This window comes from Parastagonospora nodorum, assembly GCF_000146915.1.
Source record: "Parastagonospora nodorum SN15 chromosome Unknown scaffold_4, whole genome shotgun sequence".
In the NCBI taxonomy this organism is placed as follows: Eukaryota; Fungi; Ascomycota; class Dothideomycetes; order Pleosporales; family Phaeosphaeriaceae; genus Parastagonospora; species Parastagonospora nodorum.
The window spans coordinates 631,741-646,556 of NW_001884552.1; the positions used below are offsets into that span (position 1 = coordinate 631,741).

A 14,816-nucleotide genomic window follows, 5' to 3' on the forward strand; every position below is an offset into this window, starting at 1 on the left:
CACATTTCGCTAACCAGACTTGACAGAATTGATCGTATAAGATCAAGGCCACACTCATGGAATATCTTACTCTGCAAGCATATTCCGCATCGCCACTACAATCCCCTGCACTCGCACAGCATGGCGTCTTCACAGTACACTGAGAGACGGATGGGTAGTTTGGCTGCGGTACGTGAATCTCTTCCTCAGCCTGTATCGCAGGGTACAGTTGCTCGCGCTCCAATACACCTCCCTGAACTATCTTCTCTTGCTCCTTCTCCACCCAGTTCGGGCCAGGAGAGCACCACTGAACCACCCTCTTCCTTTCCCACAGCCTGGCATCCCTCCCACCATCCCCTTCCTTCCGACGGCACAAACTCCACACTGCGAAGATTCTCTGAAGAGGGCAAACACACCTACCTGAAGCTTCGCGAACAGAACACATACCATGAGAACGCTATTCTCGACACGTTCCTAATGAATTTACAGAACCCCAACTCTCGGAGTTCACCGCCCATCCAGCCCAACGAGCGTGGATATGCCGACAAACTTCCTTCTTTCTCAGAGGTATGACAACATTTCGTCCTCGCGATCTCATGGGCATACTGACGTGCAAGTTTCTCGACACAACGCGCGCGGATCACACGCCACCGCATACACCATCACGAAGACAAGGCTCACATGATGAATCTCCGGGTGGTGCGAGGCTTCAATTCGATGACATCCTATGGCAAGACAAAGGCCATCGTCGGATTGACACCCTCGGCGACATCTACGCACAAACCGGCCGTGCGAACGGCTCGGACGCGCATCCTCAGGACCACAGGCGCATGAGCAGCGTCGCTGATCCCACACTTACAAGGCGTAATTCGCCAGCATATGCACCGGCACCTACTCAACAGCACAGGCCAAGCTATTCTTACCCAGCGCCGCAGGTGCAGGCTGCATACACTACACACATGCGACACCACTCATCCCCTGCTCCACCGCAACAGCCTGTTTACCGGCACTCTCCATCGCATCAAGGCCTAGCTGCCCCTGGCGCATACCCTCCGCCCGCCCCACAAGGTGGCTCAGTTCACGTACACAGGCCAAGTTACTACCAAGAGCATGCACCTGCTCCAGCGTATGCGTACGGGACACCTTACGTGGTTGCAGCCCATCCAGGCTACGAAAATGGCTACGGAGAGGTCCGCTTCCAGCAGCATGTTGGTGCGGACCCCAACAATTTCAACAGGAAACGACGTGGAAACCTCCCCAAAGAGTCAACCAACATGCTCAAGCAATGGTTTTCGCAGCATAGGTCACAACCGTACCCTACAGAAGATCAAAAAATCGAGCTGTGCAACATTACGGGCTTGACGATGAACCAGGTACGTTCGATGTCCCTTTTGTCTAGTGTTTGACAACGAAGACTACATGTGCCAGTGTCACCTCTGCTCTGGATCGCTGTTGCTGTCTGTCGTCAATCGGTGTCAACTATTGTCACATGTACATTGCTAACAATCAAAAGGTCTCGAACTGGTTCATCAATGCCCGGCGCCGAGCCCCACAAAAAGAAGCACGCGAGCGTGAAGCCAATGGTGGTCGAGGAACAGAGGAGCGATAGGCCTAGTTATCCACTTCCAACCGGCCAACGTTGATTATGCTGCAGCCATGCAAGATGATTTCATGGACATCGAATCCGCCCAGGCCTCATCCCAACTTTAAGGCTAGTTGCATCGTACCACAACTCAACACTCTTCCATCCCCGGACTTGACGTAGCTGTCGATCACCACTTTCTTTCTGGGCATCGGTCTCCACGGGCGGATCTACCCTTTATTTCTTGATTTCATTTTGTCGTTTTCTGTTACCGCATGCATCACCAAACTCGATGGTATGCATGGCACGGCTGGATACAGGATGGCGTTCTGCAGCATCTGCATGGGCGCACTCTATCTTCAAAACAATACCCCTGGGTTGTACATCGGGTCTCCTTACGGACATTGGGAAAAGGCGTCTCGGCTTCTTCCCCGTCACAAGACGCTGGCTTTGGGAATTTCATTGTGTCTATTCTGCATTAGGTTGGAAATCGATGTGTTGCTATCGTCATTACCACTGTTGTCATGGTGAACCTCGTGCATGTGGACACCAACCTCCCCCCCACCCCCCCCCCCCCTCCGATGGAGTCCGACCGACGGCCAACCAAACAATGCCATGAGACCCTTACGTTTCCGCCATACAGGTAAGTTTGCCCCGTCTTTCGAAACCTTGAAACACCCGCATCATTCATGACGCACCCGCTGGCGTTGTCCAAATCCGGAATATCGATCTCCCAAGGACCTAACGAATGTAGTAAAAGCTCCTGCCAAGCTCCCACGCAAATTGCCCAAACCCCTCCATTTCGGACACATCTCCAACCTTTATGTGCTGAAACCTTGCAGCGGAAGACTTCTATTTTGGCGAAACATTGCGCTCCGGCGTTTCACCTGCCAAACCTTGTGGGAGATTTGACGCACAGCAAACGGGTGCTAGTGTAGTGCGTATATGCATGCATAGCACAAACGTTTGATGCGAAACATGTCAGGCTAGAAAGAAGACGCGTGATTGTCGGGGTTGCCGGTGCGAGATCGAAACATTGACGTCGGCTTTCATTTGCCGCGCATTGGGGCGGCGGTTTGGGGAATGACAGTTGCTGCTACGAGTATTGCGCGCCTCGAGGCGAGGGGTGTAGTTATCGTTTATTCACAAACTGATTGCATTTCCACATGGATTGTGTCTAGCGTTTTTGTGGTGCCCGTGAGTCTGCTGAGATTTCCTCGCCTGCAAAGCTACGCAGAATGCGTCGCTGAGTTAGTTGGACTCCATGCTCGAGGGGAGATCTCCACTGGGATGCGAGGGTGAGTTCGTGCGCACTAGGTACAAGGGCGTATGTAGTAAGAAAGCCGCGCGCGGGGTTCAGGGGGGAAATTGGTAGCGAGATGGGCGCGGGCCGGGATATGTCGGTCGGGACGATCAGTGATGTCTTTTTTTTCTTCTTTGCTATTTCGAGGGTTCGAAGGGATGGGGTGCCTTGCTTGCCTATTCGGCATGTTATTTGCCGCGATTTATGTGTGGGTGTTTAGCCTGGCTAGATAACATGTGATTTACTCTTCTTTCGCAACGACGTGGACTGACGAGATATCTCTCGCGATAGGATTGTTTCGTTTCGTTTTAGTTTGGTAAACTACAGATCGGATATATGTGCCCTGATGATAAGTGAGCCGGAGATTAGGAAGGCTGGGCTTTATGATCGACAACATATCACTCTTGGCGAGGTCTGAATCACACCGCAGTGGTGGAGTCACGATCACCGTTGCGCCGACGTGCGCTGGAAGATGCCGATGAAGTCTTGCGTTCCGAACCCGAGCTTCCCAGTCAGTGATCAACAATGGTCTTATCAGACCGTGCTGCCTAGACTACATGATCTTCAGCATGCTATGTAACATCAGCAGACCGAACCATATAATAGCAATAGTTAAGATCGCCATTACGCCGCTTGTATTGGAATTCGACACATTGCCGCCCTTGCAACAGTATACCGGCACACACTGTCAACGAAGGCCGTTTACAGTCTCAGTCCAAGTAAAAAAAAACTCGAAGCTGTGAAGCTGCTGTGAAAAGTATCGTATTGTCCTCCAGCAGCACCACCTCCTTGCCACGCGACAAAATGGCCTGACGCGAAATTCTATGGCTCACTTATCTCGACCATACCGCCGCGCACCGTGCCGAAGCCGGCCCGCATGCACGCAGCATCACGGACAGCGAAGAATGGTACGATACCTACTAGCTGCAATCTCGTAACTTCGTGTTGTGAGCTGTACAGAGAAGACGCATGGCATCGTTGACCGTTGCGTCGGCAGGCTTGGCGCATCATGAGCAAGTTCGGTAGCCATGGGTCGAGACAATATCCGTTGGCTTGGCTTTGCAGGAGTGAAGACATGGTGACGATGGACTTGCGTCAAGGGTATGCGCAACGGCATGTGACGAAGTGGCCGGACGGGTAGAGGGCAGTGATGTCCGACGGGGAACGGGAGTTCGCGATAGTCGTTGAAGTGCGGCCATTGGAAAGATGATGCAGCCATTTGGAGCTCAACGTCACAGCGTACCAGGTTTTGTGCTTCGGTGATGGTTGGTCGCTTTTATCAGGTGGTATAATCTTCCTTGGCTGGACGAGTCCAACAGTGTAGGAAGGTTTGTGGTCAGGTTGATTGGTTGTGAGGCCATGTGTAACGATCGACTGACCTCTCTATTTTCATGTAGACAACGTAGGTCGTTCAGAGTCGCGTATGTGAAATGCTCGATCGAGGCGCCATAGAGCAAGTTAGTAGACCTTATTTGAGGTAAAAAAGCAGTAAGAACTTTATGCTATGTACGCTTCGTGAGCCCATGGATAATAATGTGTACGTACGAGGGTATCTTCCCAAACGCCAGAACAATGCAAAAATAAACACTAGACATCACCGTCTCCCTTCCAAAAGCGCCAGCTTGGCCCCCGGGTTCTCTTTTTCGTATTTGGTGGCCATGTCGTAGACCACAAACCCCCACTTGTGCTCGCCGCTTCGATCCTTCGCCGTGCTAGGGCTATGTCTCAGTGGCAGGAACCAATCCAGTGGCGATTGGCCCATTGTGTCTCGCCATCCGTCCATCATGGTCCCTGACCACGGGTGCTGGAACTGCATGGTCTGCATGACAACAAACATGTCGCCTGTCCTTCCCCTGACTGTTCGCAACACCGGCCATTCATCGTCTCTTCCTTTGTTCACATCACTGTCGGACGATGTTGACGCTGTAGGTGGTATTGGCGGACCGGTAGGCATTGTCGTGATTCGAAAAGCAATGTTGGATACGCCGCCTCTTTGGATCGCTTCGACCGATGTGTAATTGATAGCGAGATTATAGCCTGTCATACAGCTCATGGTGAATGTGAAGATGCAGAACAAGACCCCAACAACCAGCGCTCCTATCCACGGCCCAGGCTTCGATCCAGTCTATCTTATAGTCAGCGGCTAGTGGTTCAGGTTGCTTTTTCCTGGAACTTACCTTGGAGCTGCGTTCTGCCAAAAAGACGGCGACTACGACCCAAACGTATGTCGTGTACAACGCTGCGTAGGAGACGAATTGCATGAAGAATTTGTGCGAATGCTCCGCAACAATGCCGCCAGCCCATGGACAGTAGTGGTCCATCTTTCTGACACAATGACCTAATTTCTTTACAGTGATGCACTCTGTCTGGCTTGAAGATGCGACACTTGTCGCAGAATAGGGGGGTGCCATCATAGTCGCAGATGTAAGCATCGTACTGCTCGATCGACGTCGAGTCGGCATCTACCTTCTCCTTCGTCGGCTCGTCGCGCCGAAGTATGTCGGACTTAGTCCATATGACTTGTAGTAGGCGCATCCATGGGATGAGGAGCACGAGGAGCAGTATCGCATAGACGACAATGAGTGCGATGCCCGTGGAGCGGCGCGGCTGGATCGCGAAGCTGTTGCGCAAGTCGGGCGAGGGGTTTATGAGGTACTGTATGCATATGAGGTAACAAAGGACCCAGGTCACAAATCCTATGGCTCCAAACTCTAGCAATGGCATGATTACAGACGTCGCCATCCCGATCTTCTGCTCCAGCGCGCTCGTGTTGTCGCGCGCCTCTGGCTTCTGCGAGCCAATAACGAGGGGCGCCATGATCGGAAGGAATATGGCGCGAGAGGCACCTTGCGATGAAGTTGGGAGGCGTGCCGGCGAGAGTGGTGAAGTTCAGCAGGTCGCACGCGCACGTCAAGGTCACGACGATCCACCATCTTGGTCATGCCAAGACAGGCTAACTTACCCATTGTTGGACAACAAGCCACACGCGACGTCACCTTCACGTTTCTCGCATTCAGACTCAACACCGACATGTCTATCGTTGACCATAACTCATCGACATACTGAATGCTTCACAACCCCAGTTGGCGACTGTAGCCGCGGTGATCTTGTAGTCAACTCGACAATTTTTGGTGCAGTCGAGATGCAGAAGCTAAGCAATAGGCCTGACTAACACATGCATGGCGTAAACATCGACCCCGCAACACCTCACCGACTCTCTTCAGCCCTGTTTTAGTAACCTATTTCCTTGTCTCAAATTCTTTGTTTCGAACGGCAAGAGGAGGGATTTGGAAGGGCTGTCAAGCATTCATGACATTGACACCGCAAATCATGCCGGGCGGTGAAGACTTCGTCTGAAGGAGGACCGCAGAGCTAGACCTACTTCTGTCTCACCGGCGATTTCTAGCTTCGTTCAGCCTTGTGCAGAGCCGCATCAACGATATGGTAGCGAAACAGAGCGCAGACTGGCATCTCTTGGCCCCCATTCAGCTGTTCAGCTCGCTCACTTCCGGTATCACACTGGCAATATGTGCGCACATGGAAGCGCCCAAGGACGGAAAAGCAGAACACTCACAAGGGAGGCCGCTTCAGGACGCGGATGCGGCTCTGTTGAATCGCATATATAATATCTGGGGCGCAGTGTTTAACCTTAGCATGGACAGCCCCCAACAAACCTCGCACCGGCCGATTGTGAGGCTCAAGACAGCCATGCGGTTTTCTAAATTTGGACGCCATTTGGTTTGAGCCCTATACGCCGGTGACCTGGTCGATCTGGCAAGTCCGTCATCGTTGCATTCACTCACAGCTATCGCATGCGCCTTGTTTGCCGGCTCAATGACATGGATCTGAATGGGAACACGCTCACCAGTCTCTGTATTTTTACCATATACGAGTCTTCATAGTATCTTTATGTGTCCTCCGTCGGTCCTTGTTGCAAGCGACAAGGGTGGACTCCAACCACAGGTCCAGTGTTACAAGTCTACTGCAGGGATTTGGTTCATTCACGCGCAAGCCCCTGTCCAGTCACAATAATTCGTTCAACACCTTGCGGGCCATATATCACCTTTTTCTCGCCTTGTGCGCGCCTGCGGGAAAGATTGCTCTCAGTGGATATTGGCAACGCCCAACGTCAGGCACCCAGTGAGGTGTCCCGTTCACCGAGGCCATGGGGAAGAGGCAGCATCTAAATGCGTCCGCAGCTACATGTCTCGTGCGCTCGGCTTTTGGCTAGGCGGTCTGTCCGGAGAGTGTGTCCTTCCGAGGTATTCTTACACCTCAGTCTTGCATGTTTGGAAGGGAAATGTTTCCTAGGTAACGCCAGCGCTTCCATAAGGCCCAACATAGGATGCCTCCTCGATCTCAGTCACTGACCATGACCTGCACCGCCACGCTCATTGTCGGACCTGTTCAGTTCACCCGATTTTCAAGCGACCGACTTTTAAATACCGTGGTATCATCGGGTGGCGCATGGGAATGAGGCGTGAAGGTTGAAATATCGAGTCACGAGCTCGAGTATTCTTACAACACCCCACGCCCAACACGCCCAAACAACCTGGGCTTTTGCCTAAGCATAACCGGAGATAATTTGATGCTCCATGGGCCTGTTTGTCGCTCCATCGCCTATTGTAGGACGGTAAACTGTTGCGGCTTACCGGCGGTACCACCTTAATCCTTACCTTACCTTCCTATCCTGGTGAACGATTCAGGCGCCATCACCTCTTCGTCCCCATCAAGCGGCCACTCTCGAACGCTGTCAACACCTAAACGTGTCACCGACATGATGTTTGCACAAGCATCCTGGCTTGGCATTGTGGGCACATTGACGCTTTGACGATGACTTCTGTCCTTCACCACAGTTCGCTTCGCCACTGGCCGCCTCGGGATGCGTCCACCGGTCCTCTTGCTAAATTCTGCTACCTCTAGCACCGAGCTATGGTCATCTGTCTTGGGGGTCCCTCGCAGGACCCTAGAATTTTGTCCTTGGGCATGAACGGGGCTTGTAGCATTCGTACGCAATGAACAGGCATTAACCAGGATATATCTTTGGGCTTTATGTTCGCATCTCCATTGTTATTCTACAGCTCACAATCTACTTCCTACATTCAAATCGACTTCACAATCACCACGCCGCCTTTTGCAGCACCTATTCGCGATACATCCCTTCTATCACCTAACGACAATGGCAGTTCTATCTACTATGCATGTCTGCAACACAGCTCTCGTTAGCCAAAGCCAGCTCACTATGGCGCGCTGCGATGATCGAAACATTTCGGATGCATTCGAGACACTTCCCACTACTCTCCTGAGCGGGTCAGATGAGCCATCGGCCCTGGACCTCGAAGACGATAGCATTGTACAGCCCACTGTTCATCTGCACGGCGGCAAATGGCACATGCAGACCGACGACTTCGCTACGACATCTCAGATGGGCCATGTGGACGCTCACGGGCAGCCCCGTACTCGCGGCCCTACAACCATCGTCTGGTACTGCTCTGAGTGTAGAGACGGGCCTTTAGGTATCTGGCAGAACGTTTGCCCGAGCTGTAGCCACATAATCTGTGGCTATTGCGACAAGGAAGAGGTTTGAGCTCATTCCTACGCCCCTCGCACACGGCCATTGTCCTGTTGCTTGCTTGATCATCCAGATTCGCCAGCAAGACATCGACGCCTCACAATATCGCTGTTCTGTACGCCCTTCAGCCACCGCAACACCCCGCCAACAGCCCCACCACAGTCTTCTCCAACCCGTCGAATCTGCATTTTCCTACTTGTTTAGAGTTTTTCCATCAGAGTCATTATCGCGGTCTTTATTTCGTGGAGCCTGGTGCTCTATGCTTTTGATTCACATTATGCCACATTTTGTGGATTTGGAGTATGTTGGTCGCAGTATCTTGTCAAGCTTCGTCTCGATGATTTTCATAGTTGGCCATATACCCCAATTTGCCTGCCTAGAGTAGGCATTTGTTTTGTTTGGAGTTCTGCGCGTTGATTTCTAGATATGCATATACACACCTTACTCGAAATGTTCCGCTTCTCACTATCTCCGTCATCATCCACTCACTTTGATGTCGTCATATTTGTTTATGGCTTGCCATATTCTTGCGACGCTACAACACACTCGTCGGTCGTTAAAACAAGATAATGCTTCGTTTGTCTTCACAAGGATGCAACGTGGGAATATGCAGGTACGAAGATCTATTCGGCATGATAGGCATGATAGGTGTGAAACAACAGCACACGAAACACACCATCAACTTCTTTTGAAACTTTTCTGATTGGTGTATATAACACATGCTGAGGTTACCGGACCGTGAGAGGCGAATCACTGTCCTTCAGATCCTCCTCCAAGCCAAACAACACGTCATACAAGCAGGCAAAACGGAGGACTGTCTTGGCGCGGCAGTCTTGCTAGCCTCGACTCTCGTAGTGAGAGAGGCATAATACACGTAGCCTGAGGCTTACCGAAGAAGCTCCGCCACAGCTTTGCAACACAACGAGCTCGCGCCTTTTGCCATGTTCCTTCCTCAGTGAATTCGAAAAAGTCTTGCAGCCCAAATCTCATCTCCCAAAAGTCCTCCCCACTCCACTTTTTGCACTATGACGCGTCGTCTTGACTCGCACAATCTGGTCAAGAGACATCTAAGGGACCTTTCCAGGGTGCCTGGCAAGCTCAAGGCGGAAATTGCTAGTGAAGCTGCTGGTGTTGGTTAAGTGCACATGACGAAGGGCGTGAAGGGGCAAAGGGGCGCAACGAGCAAGGTGAGGCATCTCGCAGCACGAGGACGCGATGTCCTTCGGTTTCAGTCCCATCTTATGTCGCAGACGCGTATAAGGATCGAGAGCTTTTCGCTTCTCTTAAGCATCACAACACATTTCAACAGCTCTTCACCAGCTCGACGAACATTATACACTTTATCGCATCGCAAATACCTACCTTCATCACAATGGACAATGTTTGGTTCTGCGGCAAGTAACTCGAGTCTTTTCCATCTCTACCTTGTTAACACTCGTTAGAATATTGTGGTGATGGCCCTTGGAACCCCAGAGTCGTAGTCTTGTGTACGAGCTGCGGTGTTGGACAATACTGTTCGCAATATAACACTCACTCACTTGTCCTGTCTCCACCGACCGACCATTCTTCATCACATCAACACACCCACCCGCACCAACACCCAACTGGCAAGACGGAATACTTCTGGGTCTGTTGCAACTGTGGGTACGATGTCAACAGCTATGAGCTGAACGCTGGCTGCACGAATAACTGCGGTCATTGGCGGGAGAGTTGTTGCAGGCTATATCCCAACACCATGCCAAAGGGACGAAGCTACGCGCAGGAGTAGTTTTGCGTAAATATTGACACTGTCTTGAACTTAGTGATGGGTGCTGACATGTTTAGGCCGATGGCTTCTTGAATCTCTCTTCGGCCTTCATCAATACCCCTTCTTAGGTTTTGGTTTTCTGGTGTTCGGGTTTCTGGTTGGTAGTTTTCGAGCATGGTATTACTTCCTTTTCCCTTTCGTATACGGGCGCGTTGATAGATTCGGGGATTTGTCATATGATATCGTGTTGGCTTGTACGTTTTGGTCAGCGTTAAGCGCAATATAGCTATAGATATTCGGTGCACTACATGCTGCTACTTAGGGAGCTATGCATGCTCTTTCGCACTTCGTATTGCTACAATAATGTACTTCATCATCATGCATCTGCGTCATAGGAGTCTAGTTAGTGTGAGGTACAATTTCAATATGTTAAGCTGCAAGTTTGGAATACATACGAAACGAAGTCGGCCGCACAACCGACTAGTCATCCTGCAAGGGCGCTAAGTTGTCTGATAAGAATTTTTGGGTGTCAGTGGGAGAAGCTGGTTGTCTGTACTCTTCGTCTTCAAGGATTGCTTGATCGCGCGGTTTTACACCGGCCCAGTCAACCTCGTGAAACTGATGCGTAATAGGCATGGGCGCATCACCCATACGATACGACAGATTCAACCCTCTTCGAAGCCATGAGTTCGTGAGATGTTCCCACTGGCCCAGCTCATATAGGCTGACGTTGTTGCCCCAACGCTCCATATCAGAAGCAATCAAGTCGTACTGGCGGATCTGCTCAACGATATTCTGAAGACCTCCATTGTCCCGAATATTCCATAGCAGAGTGGATCCGTATTTTTTGGTGTACGATTCGGGACGTAGCAGTGGACATGTGGGTCCGCAACCACCGGGCTTGCGCTTCCGGCTACAGGTCTGACAGTATAGTCCATAGTGCTGGACGAGGTAAGCCAGGAACTTGAGAGAATCCCTGTCCTCTCTGAGAATGGACATGACGTTGCGGAGTTTACTTATCCGAGCAGCCAAAGCCTCCATGTGATTCGGCATCTTGCGCGGTGGCAGAGGCGGTGCGGATCGCTGGGTAGACATTATTACCCCATTATGAGTGAATTTTGATGGCTTCATTATGGTTGTATGGAGAGTGCAGAGATAATGACCAGCTTATCTCGAGTTGCTCCTACAAATTGATGACTATCACAGCGGATGGGAAGAATTCCAAGAGCCCTATGGCTTACTGAGCTGTACATTGTGCAGTTTTAACGTCAGCACATCGGCGTCTGCATTGTGTCGTTACAATGTGCACCAAAGTCTTGGGACCTGAACGTGTGTTCACAACGATCACTGTACTGGCTCCGAACTATGGGCCATCCACTCGACCCTGATTTGGTCACGAAAGCTTTACATTGATGCGTGTCGTCGCTGCTAGGCCGCAATTAAGGTCCCCTCGATTTTGGCCTGGTGCACTCGCGTAATATTGTTTGCCGTAGGACGACCCAGGGAGGATCCCTACACAGCCGGTCCACGCCACCCAACATCACCTGGTCGCTCTCATTTCTCAACGGTGGTAAGTAGCCCTGGCCCTAGGCAAGACTTGCCGATGTCCGCGTGTCGCCCCTGCCGTTCCCACGTTGTGGCGAGCGATGAGGGTGGCGCCTTTCCCGCGTCTTACATTACGGTCTGAAACCTGGTGTCGATCTCAAACCTCAATATTAAAATCTTTAAAATATGAGAATCGAAACTTTGAGAAGCTGAAGCGTGCAGGTGAGGGACGTAGGGCTTTCTTCCTTGTGCTTTGGGGTCGTCTGTTAGCTCGCGAGCCCAAGGCAGCAGTCTCCGTGGCTTTCAAGGAAGTACTCAGCATAGCCATTGCAGCGTCCAGAATGATCGCCTTCTCCCATTGCCTGCAAGATGAAGTAAACCACCGGCGCTGGCCGATGACCTTCCAAAGAAGTTTGGCGGAGCTCACCGCCATCTGACTGCAGAAGCCGCTCTTAGAACGCCTTGTCGCCCTCTTAGGGCTGCATGGTACTCGCCCTGGCCGTATGCAGGAAACCGCAAGACATAAGGCTATTCACCAGGGTCGTCTTCTTTTTCTTACGGAACAGTGTGGCACTGCTATTAACCTCGGGGTCCCTCATGTTGCTGCCTGGCAATGACGTGGCGACAGGCCCCGCGGAGCGCATTCGAAAGAGCCATAGTTTCACCATCCCCCATGCCGCATGCATAAAGCTGATCGGTGTACTGGCAGTCATTCTCAAGTGGAACGCAAACATTCAAGAAGCGGACGTAGAAATGAGGTTGTCTTACTGAAAAGAGCGGATACCAAGCAGGCGCTAACCCAACAAGGACATCCGACATTCATCCCCACTTTGCCAGAACACTGTTCAAGCCTTGTCTCAATTTGTCCCACCGCTATCAGCCCGGCATCAACGTACCATCGATGTGGTTGTTCGACCAGTATCTAACTATGATGCAAAATTTCCGGACTCGCAGTTCGGACTTGCTCGCTCTCCATCCCTGTCGCCGCACGGCAGATGCAGATGTAGTGAACGATTTTGCATCGTACGCCTGCGCTTGACCAGCAGCCCGGCCAAGTTCCCCAAAGGCCCGGTTTGTGGTTGTGCTACGGCCGTGTTTCCGATCACGACGCAATGTAAGCTCTTTGGCACTCGTCAGCCAATGCGCAGGTGACTCAGTGCGGGGCTTTTAGTCGTTGTCCCTGGAGCATGTTCTGACGTTTTTCGAGAACGCGGCAGTTACGCGGATCCCTATCATCGTTCCACACCAGCTACTCCACGTTTCTCCACTCTCATCCAGAACTTACAAAAGTCCGTTCGTGAAACGAATTGAACTTCGTGGTGATGACATCCGCTCGGCAGCCACATCCACATCCACAGCCTCGTCAGCTTTACAGCTACGTGGCTCAGCCTTCGCTCTATTCTGACCACTACCCGGACCATGAAAATACGCCTGGAGGTTTAATTTCAATTGCTTTAACGCGCTCTAGTCACCGCAGTTTACACACTAATAACGACGCTGTGAAGGGTGTCGTATTAGTACAGACGAAGACGAAAGCCCAGCGAGTCTCCATCAAATTCATCGGTCGCACAACATGTCGCGTTCTGAACGAGAGAAGCCCTGGTAGCCATCACGTTGCGACAGCCGATTTATTTCGTCACGAAAGAACTCTTTCTCCTCGAGCTACACCCAGTGCGAATTGCCCGCCGGGACGCGTAGAATACCCCTTCGACTTCCGATTCCCAGAAGCTGTTGAGCTAGATCCAGGCTTACAAAATGATGTGCCTTTCAAGCCAGATGATTCGTTCGAGCACGAAAAAGGGCATCAGCTGCCTCCATCCTTATGGTGGAACGAATTTACTGTCCGTAACGAATATTTTCTCGAAGCAGATTTTGTCACTGCTCAACGATCTTTCACGTTGAACCCTGTCGTAATTCTTCAACTTCGCTTCACTCCCTCGGAGCCAGAATTAAGCATCTCGGCTCCAGCTGCATTACTGCCTGTCCCACCAATTCGATTCGAACGTCGATCTCGACCTCCCACGCCAGAGCCTGGTCAAGAGCGACAAGGACCTCTGATGAGGCTTAAGAACAGTCTAAAGAGCGAGAAGAACGAAGAAGCTTCATCGACATCATTACTTGTCCTCAGTGCGCCACCGCGTTATCGTGTAGGCGCTACCACAGCGCTCAGAATCTCGCTCCAAGCCACGCTGAGCGATGGCCTCACACAGCCAGCACCTGTGTATCTCCGTGGTATCCGTGCCCAGGTCTTTCTACATATCAAATATCGCATCCCTCTATCGTCTGCACCAAACCAAGAGATACGAAAAGCTAATACAGAGAAGTTCGATCTCTTCAACCGACGGTACAGCAAACCAGGCCTAGAGATCACTGAAAGCACAGTTGTCGAAGATTTTGTCATCAACAACATTGTACCACCGACGTTCAAGACATATGGGCTAGCTACACGGTACGAAGTACGTTATGATTTATTGCTCGAATGTGCTGGGAAGGAATCGGAGCATGAGGTTGAAGTAAAGGATGTTATAATTGAACCAATGACTCGGGAGGGTGGGCATCTCGGTCCGCCAGTCGACCCTCCACCACGAGGTTCGATTGACAGCACAATTCCTACAATGTATGGACACTTGCGACCCAGAACTGTTACCGTCTGGAGGCCGGAGTCGCCGCCGCCATCGTATACACAATAAAACAAAAAGGGAGATGCCGTATAAACGATCTAGCCTGCGCCAGTAGCAACAGTACCGTACAGCATTGCAATAACACATGATGATCTCTGGAGCATTCTTCATGAGGCACGAGAGACAAAAGAAAATGTCAAAAACATACAACAGCAGGTATTCGCTAGTGGTCTCCCACCTAACTACTAATCTGCCGGTACGATGCTTAAATTAAGCTGAGCAAACGGGAAGCTTTGTTCTCATCGTCCTATGGTCGTATGTGAAAAGACGGTCGACGTGAAAAGTTTATATATCATGCAAAAGTAGAGTGGTGGTGGTGACTTTACTTTGCACAATGTTCAGTCCAGCGCAAGACCCCTTTGAGAGTAGCCTTATCACGGAAGATTCATACTACGTCTCCGACAGCA

General features: G+C 51.2%; 9 protein-coding genes across 9 annotated transcripts; 3 read left to right on the forward strand and 6 right to left on the reverse strand.

Moving 5' to 3' along the window:
* Window positions 1-120: 120 nt before the first annotated feature.
* SNOG_02861 (hypothetical protein) lies at window positions 121-1,588 on the forward strand (the record flags this gene model as incomplete). The annotated part of the gene is made up of 5 exons (XM_001793402.1): window positions 121-168; window positions 277-546; window positions 597-843; window positions 1,147-1,352; window positions 1,379-1,588. The coding sequence occupies 5 exons, from the start codon at window positions 121-123 to the stop codon at window positions 1,586-1,588; spliced, it is 981 nt and encodes a 326-aa protein (XP_001793454.1).
* A 1,150-nt stretch (window positions 1,589-2,738) lies between these two features.
* SNOG_02862 (hypothetical protein) lies at window positions 2,739-3,941 on the reverse strand (the record flags this gene model as incomplete). The annotated part of the gene is made up of 3 exons (XM_001793403.1): window positions 2,739-3,040; window positions 3,267-3,417; window positions 3,786-3,941. The coding sequence occupies 3 exons, from the start codon at window positions 3,939-3,941 to the stop codon at window positions 2,739-2,741; spliced, it is 609 nt and encodes a 202-aa protein (XP_001793455.1).
* Window positions 3,942-5,015: 1,074 nt separating this feature from the next.
* On the reverse strand, window positions 5,016-5,681 carry SNOG_02863 (hypothetical protein; the record flags this gene model as incomplete). The annotated part of the gene is made up of 1 exon (XM_001793404.1): window positions 5,016-5,681. One exon carries the CDS (start codon window positions 5,679-5,681, stop codon window positions 5,016-5,018), a length of 666 nt encoding a protein of 221 aa, XP_001793456.1.
* A 668-nt stretch (window positions 5,682-6,349) lies between these two features.
* SNOG_02864 (hypothetical protein) lies at window positions 6,350-6,574 on the reverse strand (the record flags this gene model as incomplete). The annotated part of the gene is made up of 3 exons (XM_001793405.1): window positions 6,350-6,383; window positions 6,439-6,470; window positions 6,539-6,574. 3 exons carry the CDS (start codon window positions 6,572-6,574, stop codon window positions 6,350-6,352), a joined length of 102 nt encoding a protein of 33 aa, XP_001793457.1.
* A 1,532-nt stretch (window positions 6,575-8,106) lies between these two features.
* Window positions 8,107-8,640, forward strand: SNOG_02865 (hypothetical protein; the record flags this gene model as incomplete). The annotated part of the gene is made up of 2 exons (XM_001793406.1): window positions 8,107-8,362; window positions 8,510-8,640. The coding sequence occupies 2 exons, from the start codon at window positions 8,107-8,109 to the stop codon at window positions 8,638-8,640; spliced, it is 387 nt and encodes a 128-aa protein (XP_001793458.1).
* A 66-nt stretch (window positions 8,641-8,706) lies between these two features.
* Window positions 8,707-8,939, reverse strand: SNOG_02866 (hypothetical protein; the record flags this gene model as incomplete). Its single annotated transcript, XM_001793407.1, has 3 exons — window positions 8,707-8,808; window positions 8,877-8,901; window positions 8,926-8,939. 3 exons carry the CDS (start codon window positions 8,937-8,939, stop codon window positions 8,707-8,709), a joined length of 141 nt encoding a protein of 46 aa, XP_001793459.1.
* Window positions 8,940-10,188: 1,249 nt separating this feature from the next.
* On the reverse strand, window positions 10,189-10,359 carry SNOG_02867 (hypothetical protein; the record flags this gene model as incomplete). The annotated part of the gene is made up of 1 exon (XM_001793408.1): window positions 10,189-10,359. The coding sequence occupies one exon, from the start codon at window positions 10,357-10,359 to the stop codon at window positions 10,189-10,191; it is 171 nt and encodes a 56-aa protein (XP_001793460.1).
* Window positions 10,360-10,663: 304 nt separating this feature from the next.
* On the reverse strand, window positions 10,664-11,436 carry SNOG_02868 (hypothetical protein; the record flags this gene model as incomplete). The annotated part of the gene is made up of 2 exons (XM_001793409.1): window positions 10,664-11,266; window positions 11,425-11,436. The coding sequence occupies 2 exons, from the start codon at window positions 11,434-11,436 to the stop codon at window positions 10,664-10,666; spliced, it is 615 nt and encodes a 204-aa protein (XP_001793461.1).
* A 1,614-nt stretch (window positions 11,437-13,050) lies between these two features.
* Window positions 13,051-14,509, forward strand: SNOG_02869 (hypothetical protein; the record flags this gene model as incomplete). Its single annotated transcript, XM_001793410.1, has 1 exon — window positions 13,051-14,509. The coding sequence occupies one exon, from the start codon at window positions 13,051-13,053 to the stop codon at window positions 14,416-14,418; it is 1,368 nt and encodes a 455-aa protein (XP_001793462.1). The 3' UTR covers window positions 14,419-14,509.
* Window positions 14,510-14,816: the final 307 nt, after the last annotated feature.